The sequence below is a fragment of the Nannospalax galili genome, unplaced genomic scaffold (genome assembly GCF_000622305.1).
Source record: "Nannospalax galili isolate Female #2095 unplaced genomic scaffold, S.galili_v1.0 scaffold485, whole genome shotgun sequence".
Taxonomy (NCBI): domain Eukaryota; kingdom Metazoa; phylum Chordata; class Mammalia; order Rodentia; family Spalacidae; genus Nannospalax; species Nannospalax galili.
The window spans coordinates 3,574,722-3,591,329 of record NW_008354534.1 but is presented as its reverse complement, the minus strand read 5'-3'; the positions used below and the strand labels follow the sequence as shown (position 1 = coordinate 3,591,329).

At 41.7% G+C, this 16,608-nt stretch overlaps 1 protein-coding gene across 17 annotated transcripts in view; it reads left to right on the top strand.

Moving 5' to 3' along the window:
- Window positions 1-16,608, top strand: part of Erc2 (ELKS/RAB6-interacting/CAST family member 2) — a 1,070,830-nt gene that overhangs the window by 693,352 nt on the left and 360,870 nt on the right. For all 17 annotated transcript variants that reach the window (XR_001872873.2, XR_003846883.1, XR_003846882.1 and 14 more), the window contains one exon: window positions 6,878-7,038. Coding sequence is in view for 14 of the 17 variants with exons in the window: in XM_008851846.3 (XP_008850068.1) it covers window positions 6,878-7,038 (161 nt within the window). In the remaining 3 variants the exon portion in view is untranslated. The remainder of the gene's footprint in view (window positions 1-6,877; window positions 7,039-16,608) is intronic.

The window sequence follows — 16,608 nt, the reverse complement described above, 5'->3', positions numbered from 1 at the left end:
CACACACACACACACACACACACACACACACACACACACACACATTGGTAAGGCCAAATCAGCATCTACTATTTTAATGCTTTGTATAACTTAATACTTTCCTTTCATAGTTTTTTAAAATCGAAATTGTGATTAAATTATTGTCTCTGATTCTGAGCCTGCCTGATAACTGAACCCACCTCTGAGGAGAAGCCTGTGGCCACTGTGTAACAAAGTGCCTCACACTGCTATGCCTGGTGAGGTGTTGGAAAAGTAATGAAGGTCCCAGGTCTCAGGGTGGAGTGAGTAGAATACAGGCCTGGGGACACAGTGGTTCTTCTCTAGCACAGAACTGGGGACACGTTTATTATGCTACTGAGTATTCCAGTACCTGCCAAAGTAGCAGAGAGCCATGGTCTCCATCCTTTCAGGCGCTGTACATGAACCTTTTGCCCCCATAGCAAAGAAAAGGTGTTCTAGGTAAACAGAGGATAAAGCCTTGAAAGGCTTGAAGTTTGGACTTAATACTTCATCCAACATCACACAAAAGTGGGTCAGAGTGTTTCAGAACTGTGTCTTTGAATTCTCCTTCATCCCATTTTGCGGGGATTTATTAGGTGTGGTTACTGGGGCAGTGTTGGGTGCTCAAGTGTTTCCCAAAGAAGATAGAGACATGGTCCACATATTCTAGGGGGTTATGAACCAGCTGTAGTGACTAGGTGTATGTACTGAGCAGAACAGGTGCCCTTGGATGGGTTGGAGGAGCCTGGATAGGAACTTCCCTACAAGGTGTGACAGAGAAACCTGGGGACTTTACACACACTACCTTGGATTGTGCTTATGTCTCCTGCATGGCAGCTCGGACTCCCTATTTGGTAGAGAAGGATTTGCAAACTTAAAGAGAGGTTGGTAATGTCGTGCCACTTTGGAATTATCTGGATCTTTAATAACATATGGATGTCTGACTTCCATCTTGAAATACTTAATTAGGAACATGTGATCACAATATCAAGGGTTTTTATAGACTTCTTAAATGCTTCTAATATGGAGAAAAGTTAACGAATTATGTTAGGATTGGCCTAAGTTCACAACGATCCTATGAGTGGAAATACTTGGCCCCCGTTAGCCTATTTGCAGAATTCCAGGTTTTCATCACTGAGTGAAGTCAAGGAAGTCATGTGTAGACAGGGCCTTGAAAGATGGGAAGCTTTAATAAACGGAAAAGAATGAAAAACAGTTCAGAAATGTGTGCACATGTCCATGTGTGCTTGGAGGTAGGCGACAGTAAGCTTGACATGCTTAAATTCACCAACAAGCAAACCTAAAATGAGTTAAATATTCACCAGGCACCATTTAACAAGAGTCTTCACTTTATGGACCCAGCGATTGTTTTGAGATCATCTGTGATGGTTCATCTTCACTGTCTACTTGATTGGACTTAGAACCAACTAGGAGACTGAGGCACACCTCTGGGTGTATCTGTGAGGGTGTTTCAGAGATTCACTGAGGAAGAAAGACCTACATAGATTATGGTAGGTACTATCGCATGGGTTAAGAGCTTGGGTGGAATAGAAATAGAAAAAAGAGAAAACGAGCTGAGCATCAGCATTTTCCTCCCTCTGCTTCCTGGGGTGTGAGTGAGCATCCCTGTGCGCCTGCTGGTAGAGCTGTCACCTGCTCCTGTCACCAGGCTTCCCCTAGGACTGTCTCAAACTATGAACAAAAATAAATCATTTGTCCCTTAAGTTGCTTTTTGGGGTGGGGGGGTATTTGGTCACAGTGACAAGAAAAATGACTAATACAGCATTGCACATGCACACAACTAATCTTCAGAAAAGTTTTTTGAGCTAAGTCCCATTAGCCCTATTTCATAGTTGAGAAACTTGAGGCTTAGAAATTGCATTATCCCGTTACCCAGTTGCCAGTGGCAGACCAGCTCTGAGTTGTGCCTTAGCGCCATGCTATGCCGCCTCTTGCATGAAGAATGTGCTGCGTGTTTTCATGTTTGTCAGGCTCTGCACCAAAACTTCACATACATTGTTTCATGTGGCACAACCATAACTTGTTCAAAAAGTACCATCGTTATCAGTGAAGAAACTCAGATGCTTTCCCAAGGTTCTATAACTAGTAAGTGATGAAGTAGAAATTGTTAGAAGAGTCTAGCATCATAATTTACACTTTAGCTATTCTCAGTGTCTTAAGACCTTAATTTTCAAATGAAATCCCAAGTGTAATACCATATATAAAATAGGCAAAAGTAGACTAGCTCCCTTTGAGTTTGGGGTGGTGGACTGAGACCCATGCTGATTCAAGGTCCTCCTGTTCTGGGTTCTGCTGACCCCTCAGCTTGCAGACACCTTGATGGACTCTTTGGTGATCTGCAGAACACAGTTTGAAAACCACTTCTATAGATAATCAGAACCTTCCAGATGTTAGATCTAGGCCAGTGACACTTTTGACAGATGTTGATGATTTAGGCATGTGTCCTTGCTAATGGGAATATGAGTTGTGACATGATTCTTGAGGAACCTCTTTGAATCCAAGACTTGCAGAGCCCGGTTCAAAGACACATAGTCAAAACAAGTGAAAAAAATCATAAGGGAAGGCCGATCTTCAACTTCAGTCTTTAGAAAACATTGTAGAATTACCAGGAGAAACTTCTAGCAGCTGTTTTTCTGTCTTCCTTTCTCTCCCCTTCAATTCTCTTAATCTTCCTTCAAAGCAAAACAAAGCCTCCCTCCATCCATAGCAGAGAGCTTCCTTTCTTTCCCGTCCCTAACTTTGTTCTCCTGCTTTTCATTTTAGCCTGCTCTGCAAAGCCTTTCCCTTTGCCCGTACTTTGCTTCCCCTTTTCTGATTATGTTTCATAAAATCCAGGATCAGACTTAGCTGAGAAATGTGCTCTGCTGGGGGAGAAGTTGATCAGACCAAGCCATGTCCTCACTGAGGGCAGGCATGGAGCTGGAGACTAGGAAAGCACACATGTGCATATGCATAGACATGCAAGCACACATGTGTATGCATGTATGTATCATTGCTTTCAGTGTCATGCATGTGGGAGAGTAGGGACCTGAGCTAATGAAGTTGAAAGTAATAATAAGAGATAATGATGGATCTCAGAAGCAAACTGTGGCCTTGGTGATAAATGGAAAATAAGAGAAAGGGGAAGGAAGAGGTACATGGGATGCTGAGGTTTTAAACATGAATGGCTGGAAACAGGTCAAGTATTTAGGCCCAAATGGTAGGTGCATATTGGGAAGTGTCAAGTTGGGAGATGGAGCAGGTAGTATGGTCATTTGGTTTAGGCTTAGGCAGGTGTTACATCGACTAAGGGTTGGCTTTGGGGCCTCCTCAATTTAAAGTGATATTAGGGCATCCAGATGGAAATTGATAGGCAGATGACTAGGTACATATGAAAGAGTTCAAGTGAACAAAAAGGAGCTATGGATTGCTGTGGCCCCTCACTCCACTCCCTCAGTAACTCCATCCTTTCAAATCTGTGCCTGCAGATAAAGGGAGTATCTCTGGTCGGAATCACAAGAGGGAAAAGACTGAATTTGCAGGAAGGCAAGGAATTCGAAGAAAAGTAAGGAAAATAAGTTCCTCAGCGTCTTCGTGTGTTTGGGCTGCTCCTGGGGACTGGGCAGCTTAAAAAGAACAGAAATTCATTTTGCACACTTCTGGAAAGTCTAAGACCTTGGTACCAGTGTGGTCTGGTTTTGGAGAGGACTGACTTCCAGGTTGTGTAGTATTGAATTCTTTCTGTGTTCTCAATGGTGGAAGGAGAAACAACTCCCTTGATCTTCTTTTATCAGTGAATTAGTTTCATTCATAAAGATTCTGCCCTCATAACTTAATCTCTTCCCAAAGACCCCATCACCTAGTGCCATGTCCCGGGGCACTGGGCGATGGGGTTAGGCTTTCGTGCTATGAGTTCTGGGCGCAGGGAGGTGTTACATGAGTTTGCCCTCTTGACTTAATCCCTTCCCAAAGACACCATATCCTAGTGCCATGTCCCAGGACACTAGCCAGGGGGTTAGGCTTTCTTTCATGTTATGAGTTCTGGGGGCAGCAAGGTGTTACAAACCTTAGCCCATAGAACTAAGGAAAGCATAAGATTTAGAAAAATGGGAATGGACAGAATAACATTCATTTATTAAAATTGTAAGCTATTTAATGACAAAGGACAGTGCTTATTGTTTACAAAACTATACATTTGTATGTTTGAGCATTCATATAGGGCATCTCAATTGTACATATACATATATAGAGGTGGAAAAATTATAACAAAATAATATGTATAATGTTTATTTCTAGGTGATGAGATTTGGGGGGAATCTTAACTAAAGATAGTGTTATGAATTACAAGTGAAAAGAATTGTTTTCACATTTGTAGCCTTTGGATTCTGTGCAACCTAATGACCACTGTGAAAAGGAAAATATCTCTTGCTTTTAAAAGCTCATGTTTGGACAGTAGAGGAGCCATTTACAGAACTCTAAAACATTAAACTTAGCATAACCATGGGTAATGCCTAGAAAGTGAGTGACTATTTGCTAAAGTTGCAGGAACTGTGGATCTGAGGCCAGTGCCTCACACCACCCACAACAGGCGGTACTTTCTGTCTCAGGATACACCAATTAGGATGGGAGGGTGTCTTAAACTGAAATGTTGTTTAAAAGCCCTACTTCCAAAGTGTTAGGAGCAGCGGTGTCTCCTGATTCTGGGAATGCTTGATGTTGGAAGTAAATGGCACCCTGGTCTTTAAAACACTGAATTATAGCTCCCAGCTGACCAGGTTCTCCAAATAGTGTTGCTGACACAACAAATCAATGCTGTAAACCATAATTGGTCAAAGCTAGCTGTCATCTGTCCCAGGCTGTCTGGTAGTAGTTGGGTAGTTCTGTGTCTACAAATTGAGACAATTCAGCCTCAACTGTTAAGAGTGAATAAGCACCATAATTGGTCAAAGCTAGCTGTCATCTGTCCCAGGCTGTCTGGTAGTAGCTGAGTAGTTCTGTGTCTACAAATTGAGACAATTCAGCCTCAACTATTAAGAGCGAATAAGAATCCCAGAAGTACTTCTCTTCCCTGGAATACATAGCTTGTTTGAAATAAAGAACATTCATGACAGAAAATGAGATCACACTCCATCCCATGTAGAGAATCAGGCACACTCTCTGAATCGGTCCTTGGAATGACTATCTTGTGATATTTTTTGTTTAAAATTTATTTTTATTTTTTAATTATATGTGTGCGCGCATCTATGTGGGAATATGTGCGTGTGAGTCCGGATTCCCATAGAGGCCGGCAGGTGTTAGATCCCTTGGAGCTGGCGTTACAGGCGGTTGTGAGCCTCTAGATGTGGGTGCTGGAGATGGAACTCAGACCCTCTACAAGAGCATTATGCACTCCTAGCCACTGAGCCATCCCTCCAGCCTGTATTGTCTTTTTGACACTGCTATTAAGTCTCTACAGGAATAGACTGCTCTAACCTCACTGTGTACTGCTTTTGAGAAGGGCCTCTAGTTACATTTGTGATGCACTTATATGAAAAACTAAAAATTTTGATTGCTTTCTTGATCGTATGCATTTGTAATGTTATTCTACAGTTCAGCAGATATCATTCTGTGACTTTCATAGATTATCCTTTATATTATTTGCTTTTCAAATGTTTCAGTTTTTGCTTTGATACAAATTACATGGTCATTAAGTTGACTCTATCAGGGCAAGATGGAGGGTATTCTAAATCTTAAAAGCATGTAATTTACCTTGGATGTAAACTTTAATGCTTATTCTGAATGAAGTCCATGTAAAACTGCAGAAAGTGTGTAGAAAGTCTTTATGAATTGGAACCTAACATGTCATTGACACATTGTGAAGGGCATTCTGTTGACTTTAGTGATGGACGAGCCCGTGCTGCCAAGTTCAGCTGGAAAGGGACGCTTAGAAACCCACACATCAGCTCTGGAATCTAGAAACTTCCTGCACCATGATGTTGAACCAGCAGGATGGATGTAGCCTGCATCTGTACAGAGGATGGCATTTTACCAGCTAGCTTCATGGACGTCTCTGGAACATGACCATAAACACCAGTCCTCTTAGTTGTGTGTCAGATTTAAAAGTCCCCAATGGTTTGAGGAGGCTAAAGCCTCGCCTCAGAGCTCTTCGGTCTAATTTTGGGGGATCTGGCTGAAAATCCTAGATACTTGATAGTCTGGCTTACTTCTATGGTGTATTAGCACCCTATAAAAGTTACATGTCATTCATTTCAAGTTTTGAACCCTCTCAAGCTTCAGGGGCAAACCAAACCTGAACCTTTTGTGGCTGGAATTCTGTTTACCTTTGGCCAGACCTTGCTTCCTGATTGTAAGTCAGGGAGGTGAGGTGAGAAGGGTTCCTGAGGCTCTGTGAACATCAAATGGTTTTAGCCAAACAAGGTTTTGATAAGTTAAAACATGAATGAATCTGAAATACTTTGATTAACTTCCTGTCTGAATACTCTGGGACCTCCATACAAAAGTATATTGTGCCAGGGAGACTGCATTTGAGTCTTACCTTCCTATAGCAAGGGGTAAGTAGCTGAAATTATTAAACATGAATTGAAATTGGGTCAGGCTCTTCAACTGCCAACTTCTAATAACCACATTAAGTGGCTTCTAAAAAGATTATTGGACAATGTCATTGAATGTAGACCTTGGAGAGATTTGGGTATTTGAAAGCTTTATTTTTCATCAGTGACAGAGAAAGAATGGGCTCCAAGAAACTGTGTATAGCTTTAGAAGACCTATAATTTCTCAGTGTTTCTTGTCAGAGTACATGCTAACAAGAAATTCCTTGTGGTTAAATGAAGGAGAAATCACAGCAGAAATCACAGCTGGACCTCCATGTGCCTTTCAGATAGAGGAGCTGATGAATGCCTTGGAAAAGACCAGACAGGAGCTGGATGCCACCAAAGCACGCCTTGCCTCTACCCAGCAGTCTCTGGCTGAAAAAGAAGCACACCTGGCCAACCTCCGGATAGAGAGGAGGAAACAGCTGGAGGAGATCCTGGAGATGAAGTGAGTACTCGTTTTTGCTCCCCCGGTCTTTCCTCACTCACAGGTTTGTCTCAAAGGTCTGAGGCAGTCAAGAGACAATGGCTTTGTTAAGCGCAATAGTCGTTTTAGTGCTGGTTGGAGTGAAAACTTTCCCAAGGAGGTATTTCCTAACTCTGACTTTAACTTTGCTAATATTCTTTTCACTTGTGTGCCATGCCTGGCAATAGATTGGAGCCCCTCCTCCCCTAATGCATACACACACACACATGCACACACGCACACACACACACACACACCCATGGAACAGTGGAAGGGATAGGTAAGTAAAGGGAGATTGCATTACTCTCTTTGATTTAATCAATAAAGTGGGCTTCAGTGCTGGGAAATGGTTCTTCTTGTGCCTTATAACACACTCAACTACACCCAGCTCCTATTTTACTTCCATGATGAAAAATCATCATTGAGGAAACTGGAAGGAAACTTACTGCATGAGTCAAATAATAATTTCAAAGGATTTGTTCCTAAAGAGCTAATCAAGAAATACCATTTCTATAAAATTTTAAATAATCAGCAAGCTAGAAGTCCTACTTTTACCCATAATAAAGGAAGCATACATAATTGTGGCATCTTAAGCCTGTAACACAGACTTGGAGATTGGTGGCTAGGTGTGGAAGAATGACCGTATGGTGACCCAGCTGGTCTTACATATGGTTAACATTACCCTGGGAAAACTTTGATCATGGAAAATATGGAATGAAATATTTTGAGGGATTTAATAATGAGGATAAAACTTTTATGCCTCCTCAACTACCTGTTTCTCCAAGACCAAAGAATAAGTAACATTTTTTCCACATGTAAAATCATAAACTAGCATTTTGTCTAACAAAAGATGAGATAATAAAAACAGACATTATTATACACAGTTTAGAAGTGAAGGACCCGAGACTCAGAAAGACTCAAGTAATTTTCTTATAGCCACCTGGCCAGGTTAAACCAAAGTCTCCCGTTTTCAAGCTCCCTATCTACTACCTCGGTCTCCCTTGAAGCTTTTCTGGACTCTGTCAGGTCTAGAACTTCTGCCTGCTCAAGTCACTGCAGTAATCTTGCTGCTGTTAGCAGAGCTGGGTATATGGCAGGTGCTTGGACAACTGCTGTGTGAGTGAAAATGGAATTTTATAGAGCTGAGAAGGACGTGTTGCAAGTGTCTGTGTCGTTATCAGTATGATCAGTTGTGTAGTAACAGTAGTCGGAAATACTCACGTCTCAGCAAGGTGAAGGCACCAAACCCAGTGGCCGTTGTTCTTGGCCATGTACATGTTCCACCTCTGTCTCCTGGTGTGGCCTTACATGGTAAGTGTAGCATCATTGTTCTTGTTCTTCGGGGTCCTGTGTTTACACTATGTCTCCTGACATGACGCAGTATGTCATCATAAGCGTCTTTCTGCATCGCATTTATAAAAAGGGTATATGCTTTTTGTAATTTGAGAAAAGAAGTAATAGTGAAGTAGACTGGTTTGGAGCTCATCAGTGCTGGGGTAAAATCCTGTTACTTCCACCTGGTAACTGTGAGTGTGACAGGGAAATGTTCTTAACCTTGCTGACCTCCCCCCCCTCCAGTTTCCTCCCATAGCAATAAGCATGAGGCCTGACACACAGAAAATGATACATGTGCATAAATGGCCTGATCAGCCAGTGAAATATGTCATGTATTTAATGTGCTTTGTGAAGAGTACCGTTTATCTAAAATGGGGATTTTTCTAAAACACAGAAGCTTTTCCATATGTATGTTTTCCCACTTAGTTTCATAATTTCAGGTAGCACCTAGCTAAGACCTCTTTTGGTGAATTGCCACGTTATTTCTGAAGTGTTTAATCTGCTGCCACAGCAAAATAAATACAGAATAACCTCTGTTAATTCCACTGGCAAAAGTAACAAAGTCTTATTTTATTAAGCCCAGTTTGAACCTAATTCATTATTTAACTCACTCAGAAGCCCAATTTATGGACCCTTTACTAGGGGCTATAGAGACCTAGGTAAGGGGCAAGCATACTGAATGGGGCTCCTAACTACAGTCACCAGCCTCTTGGGCTGCTCAAGTCAGCCAACTGATTTTATTGATCATGAATTTGAGCTGAACTAATACATTGATTGTATGACATTGACTGAGTCCACTTGGGTTGGTGGGAACAGCCACGCGTGTATGATCATTGTTGACGCATGCTATCACTCTGCCAAGGCCTGGCTTTTCATGCAGCCAGCACTCATATTTACCCAGGTCTACCATGCTTCTAAACCCTGGTAGAGAGTGAGTCACCAAGCACTGTTAGAGCCCAAAGGAGTGGGGTCCTGAGTCAAGATGTGATGTCACAATTTCTGTTTTGTCTCATCCCATGATATGAAAGATTGCTTTCTGGTTGCCTCAGTTTTCTCTGTTAACATGGAGGTATCCAGGCCTGCCCCGCCTGCTTTATGGAACTGTGTTAGGGTCAAGATAAAAAGAAAGTACTAGACTAAGATTAATTTAAGATAGCATATGTGAAAGTACTTTGAAATGTATCAGGGGCTTTTAAAATTGAGAGATAGTGTCTGTTAAATCCATTGCGAAATCAGATGGTATGGAGTTTTAGAACTGGAAGGCAGCTGGGTCTGCTCTCCCAGCTTGCATAAGCCAGACTCCTGTCCACGGAATTGCCAGTGAGGAATTCCCCAGGCCCTGGGAGGCACCGTTCTTGTTTGGGGCCATGGACTCAGAAGGTGGCAGTTCATGTTCCACAGGTCCTGCAGGAGCTCCTTGGTCCTCACACTGAGTTGGAATGTCTTTCCATGCATTCTTCCCATTTGTCTTAGCTCTTACACCCCGAGGCATACAAAAGTTACCTAAACCCTAGCCAGAGAACAGATAGCCTTTTACAGAAAAAGGAGAAAATATGGCAGAATAATATGAAAGATAGTATCAACACATGACCTTAACATGTCAGTATTTTCTGAGGGCATTTTTGTGTATGCCTTTACAAATGCTCCTTGTTTTTAAAGAAAATTAGCTTGTTCTTGCATATTTTAGAAGTCTCATTTGTTTTGCTTTCTGAATGTGAATACCTTGTCTATCACAAACATAGAACAGTACTATTTTTAACTATATAACATAATGGTGTATAGGTATATGCCATTATTTTGGTTCCAGTGTTTTGCTAATGTAAAGAGAGCTTTGATAAACATCCAGCTGTTAACTTTTATTTAGTGTTCTGTGGTGCAGATTGGTAAGAAGCTGCAAAACAAACAAAACCCCACAAAAACCAGCACAGTGAGGGTTTTTTGTCATTGTAACCCATTTTAGTCATTGGTAGCATCTTACAGAGTTGTCACTGGTACAGTCTAACCACCTAACCAAGATTTATCCAGCTTTATATGCACTGGTATATGTGTGTATTGCAATTTTTACCTGTGTATGGATTTGTACCACTACACCACAGTCAGGTACACACCTACTCCATTGCCATGAGGACTTCTGGTCCTGCCTTTTGGTAGCTACAATCATTCCCGGCAGTTTCATTGTCTTAAGATTTGTTTTTATTTATATGTATGAGTGTGTTGGTGCCCTTGGAGGCCAGAGGGGCTTTGGACTCCCTGGAACTGGAATTACAGGTGATTGTGGGCCTCCTGACATGAGAGCTAGGAACTGAACCGAGGTTCTCTGGAAAAAGAGCAAATGCTCTGAACTATGGCGTTGACTGTGCAGTCCCCAGCTATTTCATTTTTAAGTGGAGTTTTTCTTTGTGTTTTACCACCCTGGAATGCATGCCTCACTGACATCTGTTTTTTCCTACCTCCTCTTTCTTGAGATTTAGACCAGATTTAGAAGGAGAAAGTATTGTCTGATTCTTCTAACTGAAGAATTTCTTATGATGTGATTTTAACTAGTTTGTCCTGGAACTTCTTTTGAGACTGGCCACTGGCAACTAGTCACGTAATAAGAATTCAGCAAGCATTTGAGTAATCACAAGGTGAATTAGTTAAAAGAAGAAAAATAGCTGCTCTCTGAGCACCTACTTAGGACAAAGTAGGTGATAGTCTAGGGAAACAGAAAATATCCTTGACCTTGACAAGTCTGTATTTTTAGTAAAATGAGTGAAGAAAATGAATAAATATGTAATAAAAAGTTTCTTGTGTAACCAAAGAGACTTGGTTCTTTGCCTACAAAGCCATTTCCAAATGTAAAAACTTTCTTGGTTCTCTGGGGTAAAGAGAGACAAGAAACAATGTCGTTTGCTTTCCCTTCCTCTGGGCCTGGGTAGGAAGTGTGCACGAGTTCATTCAAAAGGAGAGCTCCCGAACTTCCTTCATGTCACTTCTTCCCCCAACATGCCCTTCTTCAGTTTGATTTTTATTGGTTTGCGTTCTAACTCCTGGTTATTACGGTACTAAAAGGACCTGACAGTTTCTAACTGTGTATTTTCATCGAAGGTCATACATACTATTCAACTTTCCTTGTGTATAAGAATATTACTTTACTTAAAAATATCTAAAAGTGCTTAGTAAAACATTTAATAATATTTCATCTTTGTTATATTTGCCTTTATTTAAAAAGAATTTTATTGAAAGAATATTAAGAATGTTCTGTTTGCTTTTAATTGATAGCACTTAATAAGCTTACTTTACAGTGACAAAAGCTCAATTATTTAATCTGTGGCAGGTGAATTTGATATCTGTAGCTAGAAGGAATGGAGGATCATGAGACACTGATCTATTTGTGCATTTTCTCTGGCAGGTTAAATTGCCTTAATAATTTAACAGGCAGACTGGCAGCCTGACTTATATTTTTCATTTAGTATAAATTGCTATTTCACAAAAGTTAACAGTCACATAATTTGAAGTATGTCTCTTAGATTTTTTGTGATGATTTCCTATACTTGTATAAAAGTGTCAGTGGAGCCCTGCATTTTTAACTCACCTGATGATTCTGTGGAATTCATCTTCATTTTTCTGAGTATTGTTAGATGTTCAGGATCTCCTCCAGACAACCTTGCCTTTGTATACACTGAGTTGTTTCAGAATGTTCCAGTGAGGCAAGGCAGCAGCTCCTGCTGTGGTATCATCTTGTTGGCCCCTTTGATCTGGGATCCTTTTTGAGAGCGCCACTCATTAGGTAAGTGCCCTTCAAAGCAGAGGCAGCATGCAGAAATTGATAAAAATCAATTTATTCTTTACTTTATGCCATCGTGAGAAAAGACAAATCGCATTTCTTCAGGGAGGAATCTGGAGTGCCTGGCAATTTGCGCAGGATAAATGGAGTCTTGCAGAGGAGTTTTGAAGGCAGCCATTACTTAAAATTGATAAACTCAGTTGCATGGAGGCTGTACTACTTTTCAGAGGGGTTAGGACAATTGAATGAGGTTATGTGTTTATAAAGAAGCCTATACATAATATACATTATTTTGCCATTAAAATTAAGTCTATTCATTGCCGTTAACATGTATTAATCCTACCTCCAAATAACAATTTAAGTTTGTGTTCAAGAATATTCTTTTTTTTAACTACAACATAATTCTTTCTCTAAAAAGTGGGTTATTGAGAAAAAACTGTGAGTCCCGTTTAAAATATATCAAATACTGTGGTCATGTGTCCTAGTCTGTGTGTTTATTTCTGTTTACTACCCGCTTGCTTTTGAAAGGCATTTGAGTTCGAAGGACATGCCGCGCAGTTAATCTCTTGTAGCTCCCGCAGTTACACGTGGAGTTTGAAGGCTGTGAGCTAAGAGGGAGTAAATAATGAAGAATGGATCTTTCAGAATTAATTCTTGTTTGTGCTACAGGCAGTAACTTAGCGTGTTCATTCATTTCTGTTTCCCACTCTTAATTCTGAAATTGAAGGCTTGACGCCTATAGTAGAAGACAAAACACTTGCTGCAGGTAGAATTTATAGTAACTAAAATTTAACTGTAAAGAAAATAACTTTATAAGAGGGGAATGTTCTATTTAGCTTCCAATGCAAAGAGCAGAACACTCCAGAGTCTAACGGCTCATACAAGTAGCTCCTTCTGTCTTGATGCCTTGATGCCTTGCCATTCTCAGCATTAGGCCTCCACCTCATAGTGCAAGATTTTTTGCCTCATTTCCCAGTATCCAAACTATATTCCAGCTAGCAAAAGGGAGGAAACGAAAAGAACCTCCCTACCTCTAAGTTCTACATACTGGTCACTGACATCTGAGTCATTTAACAGCTCGTTCAAGAAATAGTTGTTGAGCATCTGTGATGTGCAAGGGCTGTTCTGAGCCCTGGGCACTTTTCTAAGTGTTATTCCAAGGGAACCGAAAAGAATGTGGACAAAAGTCCTGTTCACAGACCTAATAGTCTATATAATCTGGTGTGGAGAGGAGGGGCTCACTGGTCAGAATTTTAAGTCACATGGTTACACAGCATACATTCAAGGAGGGAATGTAGCCTTTAGGTGGGTGGCTCTGTGGCCAGCTAGCACTATGGGAATCCAGTCATGGAAGGAGCACTTAGAAGTCTTAGCCATAACAGAAAAGGTAAATAGACCAGTTGGTAAGCTGTCTCACTGTGTTAGAGACATCCTTGCAAGTTTACTTCATAGACACTGTTCCTAACAGATACTGACTCAAAGGGAAGTGTGTCTACTGCACATCTGAATTCATTTCTGAGTCGCATCTAGGTAAACCATGGTGATGCCTGAGTGTCCTTCCCTGTTTGGGGGACTGCTGAGGTAAGGGTCTGAGCACTAACGAAGGCCAAAGCAAAGCTTCTTTCAATGACCGAAAGGCTGATATGTTAAAAAGAATTGAGTTGTTTTATCTGAAGATTCTGGATGGAGTTTTTGTGAGGAATTTAGGAGGAAAGTTCCTTTAGTATAAAGAACTTTATGGTGTCAAGAACCTGCTCACCTATTCCAGGAAAAATTTCCACTGCAAAGTGTGTGTGTGTGTGTGTGTGTGTGTGTGTGTGTGTGTAGTACAGTGTGTGTGTGTGTGTGTATGTGTGTGTGTGGCACAGAGTGTGTGTGTGGAGGGGTACAAGGTGATGCAAAAGTCTCTTTCCAATGTGGAATGCTATCCATAGTTTTTCACAAAATGACTTGGATGAATAGGACCAGCCAGGATCATTTTTATTTCTCTTGAGCTCAAAATATACTGTTCGGTTTAACATTGGTACTTTTGTAGAGCCATAATAGAATTTCTCTCTATTTTTGTATAGCCTTTTTCTATAATACTCTTTGGCTATGAAATAAATGAAACAAGTAGAATTGATGACCCACAAATCATGACAGGGAAAGAACTGGAGTGGATTAAGTTACACATTAGATAGAATCAGGAGGCTTTCCTCATCCCTGCCATGAGAAATGTACTAACTCTGATTAAAATGCCTCCAGAAAATCAACGGAATTCAGGCATAGGTAGTGTTCTGTGCAGGCACACTTAAGGCGGTGAGCTCAATCTGAGCAGGTGACATTGAGGCAATGTTCCCTGCACATCATGCACCTTGCTGCTGCCTCTGGTCAGGTAAGCAGTATGATTTTTTCCATTCTACTGAAGCAGACACTGAGGTCTTGGGATCTGGAACTCAAATACAGGTGTGTTTGATGCTATGGTGTGTGTCCACAGCCATCTAGTGAAGGGCTGGGGGCAAGGTTGTAAGAATTTGAAGTTTGGGAGTAGTGGGGCCAATTTTAGTTAAATAAGGAGCAGTGAGCAGATGCGGATAGGTGTTTCTCGCTTGTGTTAGGAGAACAGGACAGCAGGCTGGGGTGATGGGGGAGTGAGGGAACAGGAAGCCTTTAAAGTCAGCTTCCTTATCTTAAAACAAAATAAGGGACACACTGTCTTTTGGCCAGAAACATGCAGTGTTTGTATAGTTTTAATAGTGAAAAATGTCAGTCAAAAGGGCTGTTGGCCTGGTGGTTTTTAATGGAAATACAAACATTTTCTGAGCTCGAGAAGGATAGACTTTCAGCTTAAATAATCATGATCAGCAGTTAAATAATCCAAATGCTTGGGAATTGCAGAGTTTAAGTAATTCCAAGCACCATACTTCCTGTTATCTCCATCCTTCCAGTGGCCCCTGGAGGCTAGGAAAGGTCATTCTTTAAAGAGTGGGAAGAGACATGTGAAAGCTTTCCAGCCTCCCAGACAGGGCAAAACAAAGCAGGACTTGTGGCTCTTTCTTCCAACCCAAGAGCAACATTGTACGGGTGGAGATCTGAGAATAACCTGGTTTAAGGTTGATAGGAGATGTTGCCGGCTTTAACTCCACAAGGCAAGAACAGGGCAGGGACATCACACAGGAACCAGAAGACTGGCTGCACAGTGGCATCATGCATCACATCCTGAAACAAGAATTTTCTGGTACAGTGAGCAGGGCTCTCAGGACTTGAGTTCTGGGGGTAACAGGGTGAGCTCAGCAAACATGACCTCATCTTTCCATCTTTGAACAGGGCTCCAGGTTCAGATGACACTAATACCCTACGATTCTCTGACACCACTGCTGCCCATCTGGGGAGTGCTCTTGCCTCCCCGGGGAATATGTAACAAGGTCTGGAGATGTTTTGACTTGTCACATGAAGGGAAGCTTCTTCTGGATCTTGTAGATAGAGGCCAGGGATGCTGTTGTATTCTACAAGGCTCAGGATTGTCTCCAACTGTAAGGATTACCCAGCCCAAGCTTCTTGTGATACTAAGCTTGAGAAGCCCATGGGCAGCCTCCCTTTGAAAAGACTGGTGTTTCATAAACTAGGGAAGAGGAAAAAGCTTTGCAGGGCCTGATCTCTGATTCAACTTGACTTCCTTTCAAAAGGGCCTCACAGAATGTGTTTGCCACACTCAGGATCATGCTCAGGCCCAGAAGGTGTAGTACCTTGGGGACTCATGTAGATGAATTTGATCTCTGGCTCTGGCTTGTCACATTGGGGTTGTAGGCCAGCTCAGCATGTAGCTCTGCAATGGAACTGGCACCGGACTCAGTGCCAAGTCCTTAGGAGACTGAGCTCCCTGTGTGATCTAAACCCTGGATAGGATCCAAAAAGCCTGTTCCTTAAGTGCCTGCTGCTCAACAGTCCACATGGTCCTATCCAGCTCCAGTATTACATCTTTAATCTGTGCCTGTCTCTGAGCTTCCATTCCCCACTTGTGGATTTAAGTATGAAACTGGGCAGTTCTCAAGGGTTAGACTAACCATATAAATTGATGTGTGATCGCAACAGACCCCTCCACCTGTGTCTCCCAGTTCCATTTGTTACTTTCTTTACAATATCCTTCTGGCGACTTTTTCCAGTGAAGCATTTTGGGTCATGTTTGTTTAGGGTAGAAGAAAATTGAGAATGCCAGAGAGGTGAGAATGTATGTCAGTGGAGGGTCTGAGGGTATTAAGGGAAGCAGGCCACTGCCCAGATCTTACTGGGAAAGGCCCAGCCAGTGGAGGTGTTTTTAGAGGCCAGCATGGAGGAAGTCTTTGGATGCACTTGGTCTCTGAAGGAATGAATGAGATGATGTTATGATGGTGAGTCATGATACTGGTGGATCTAAGTTTGCCTCAGCTGGCCTCCTTGCCTCCTCCTCTTCCTCCTCCCCCTCCTCCTCCTCC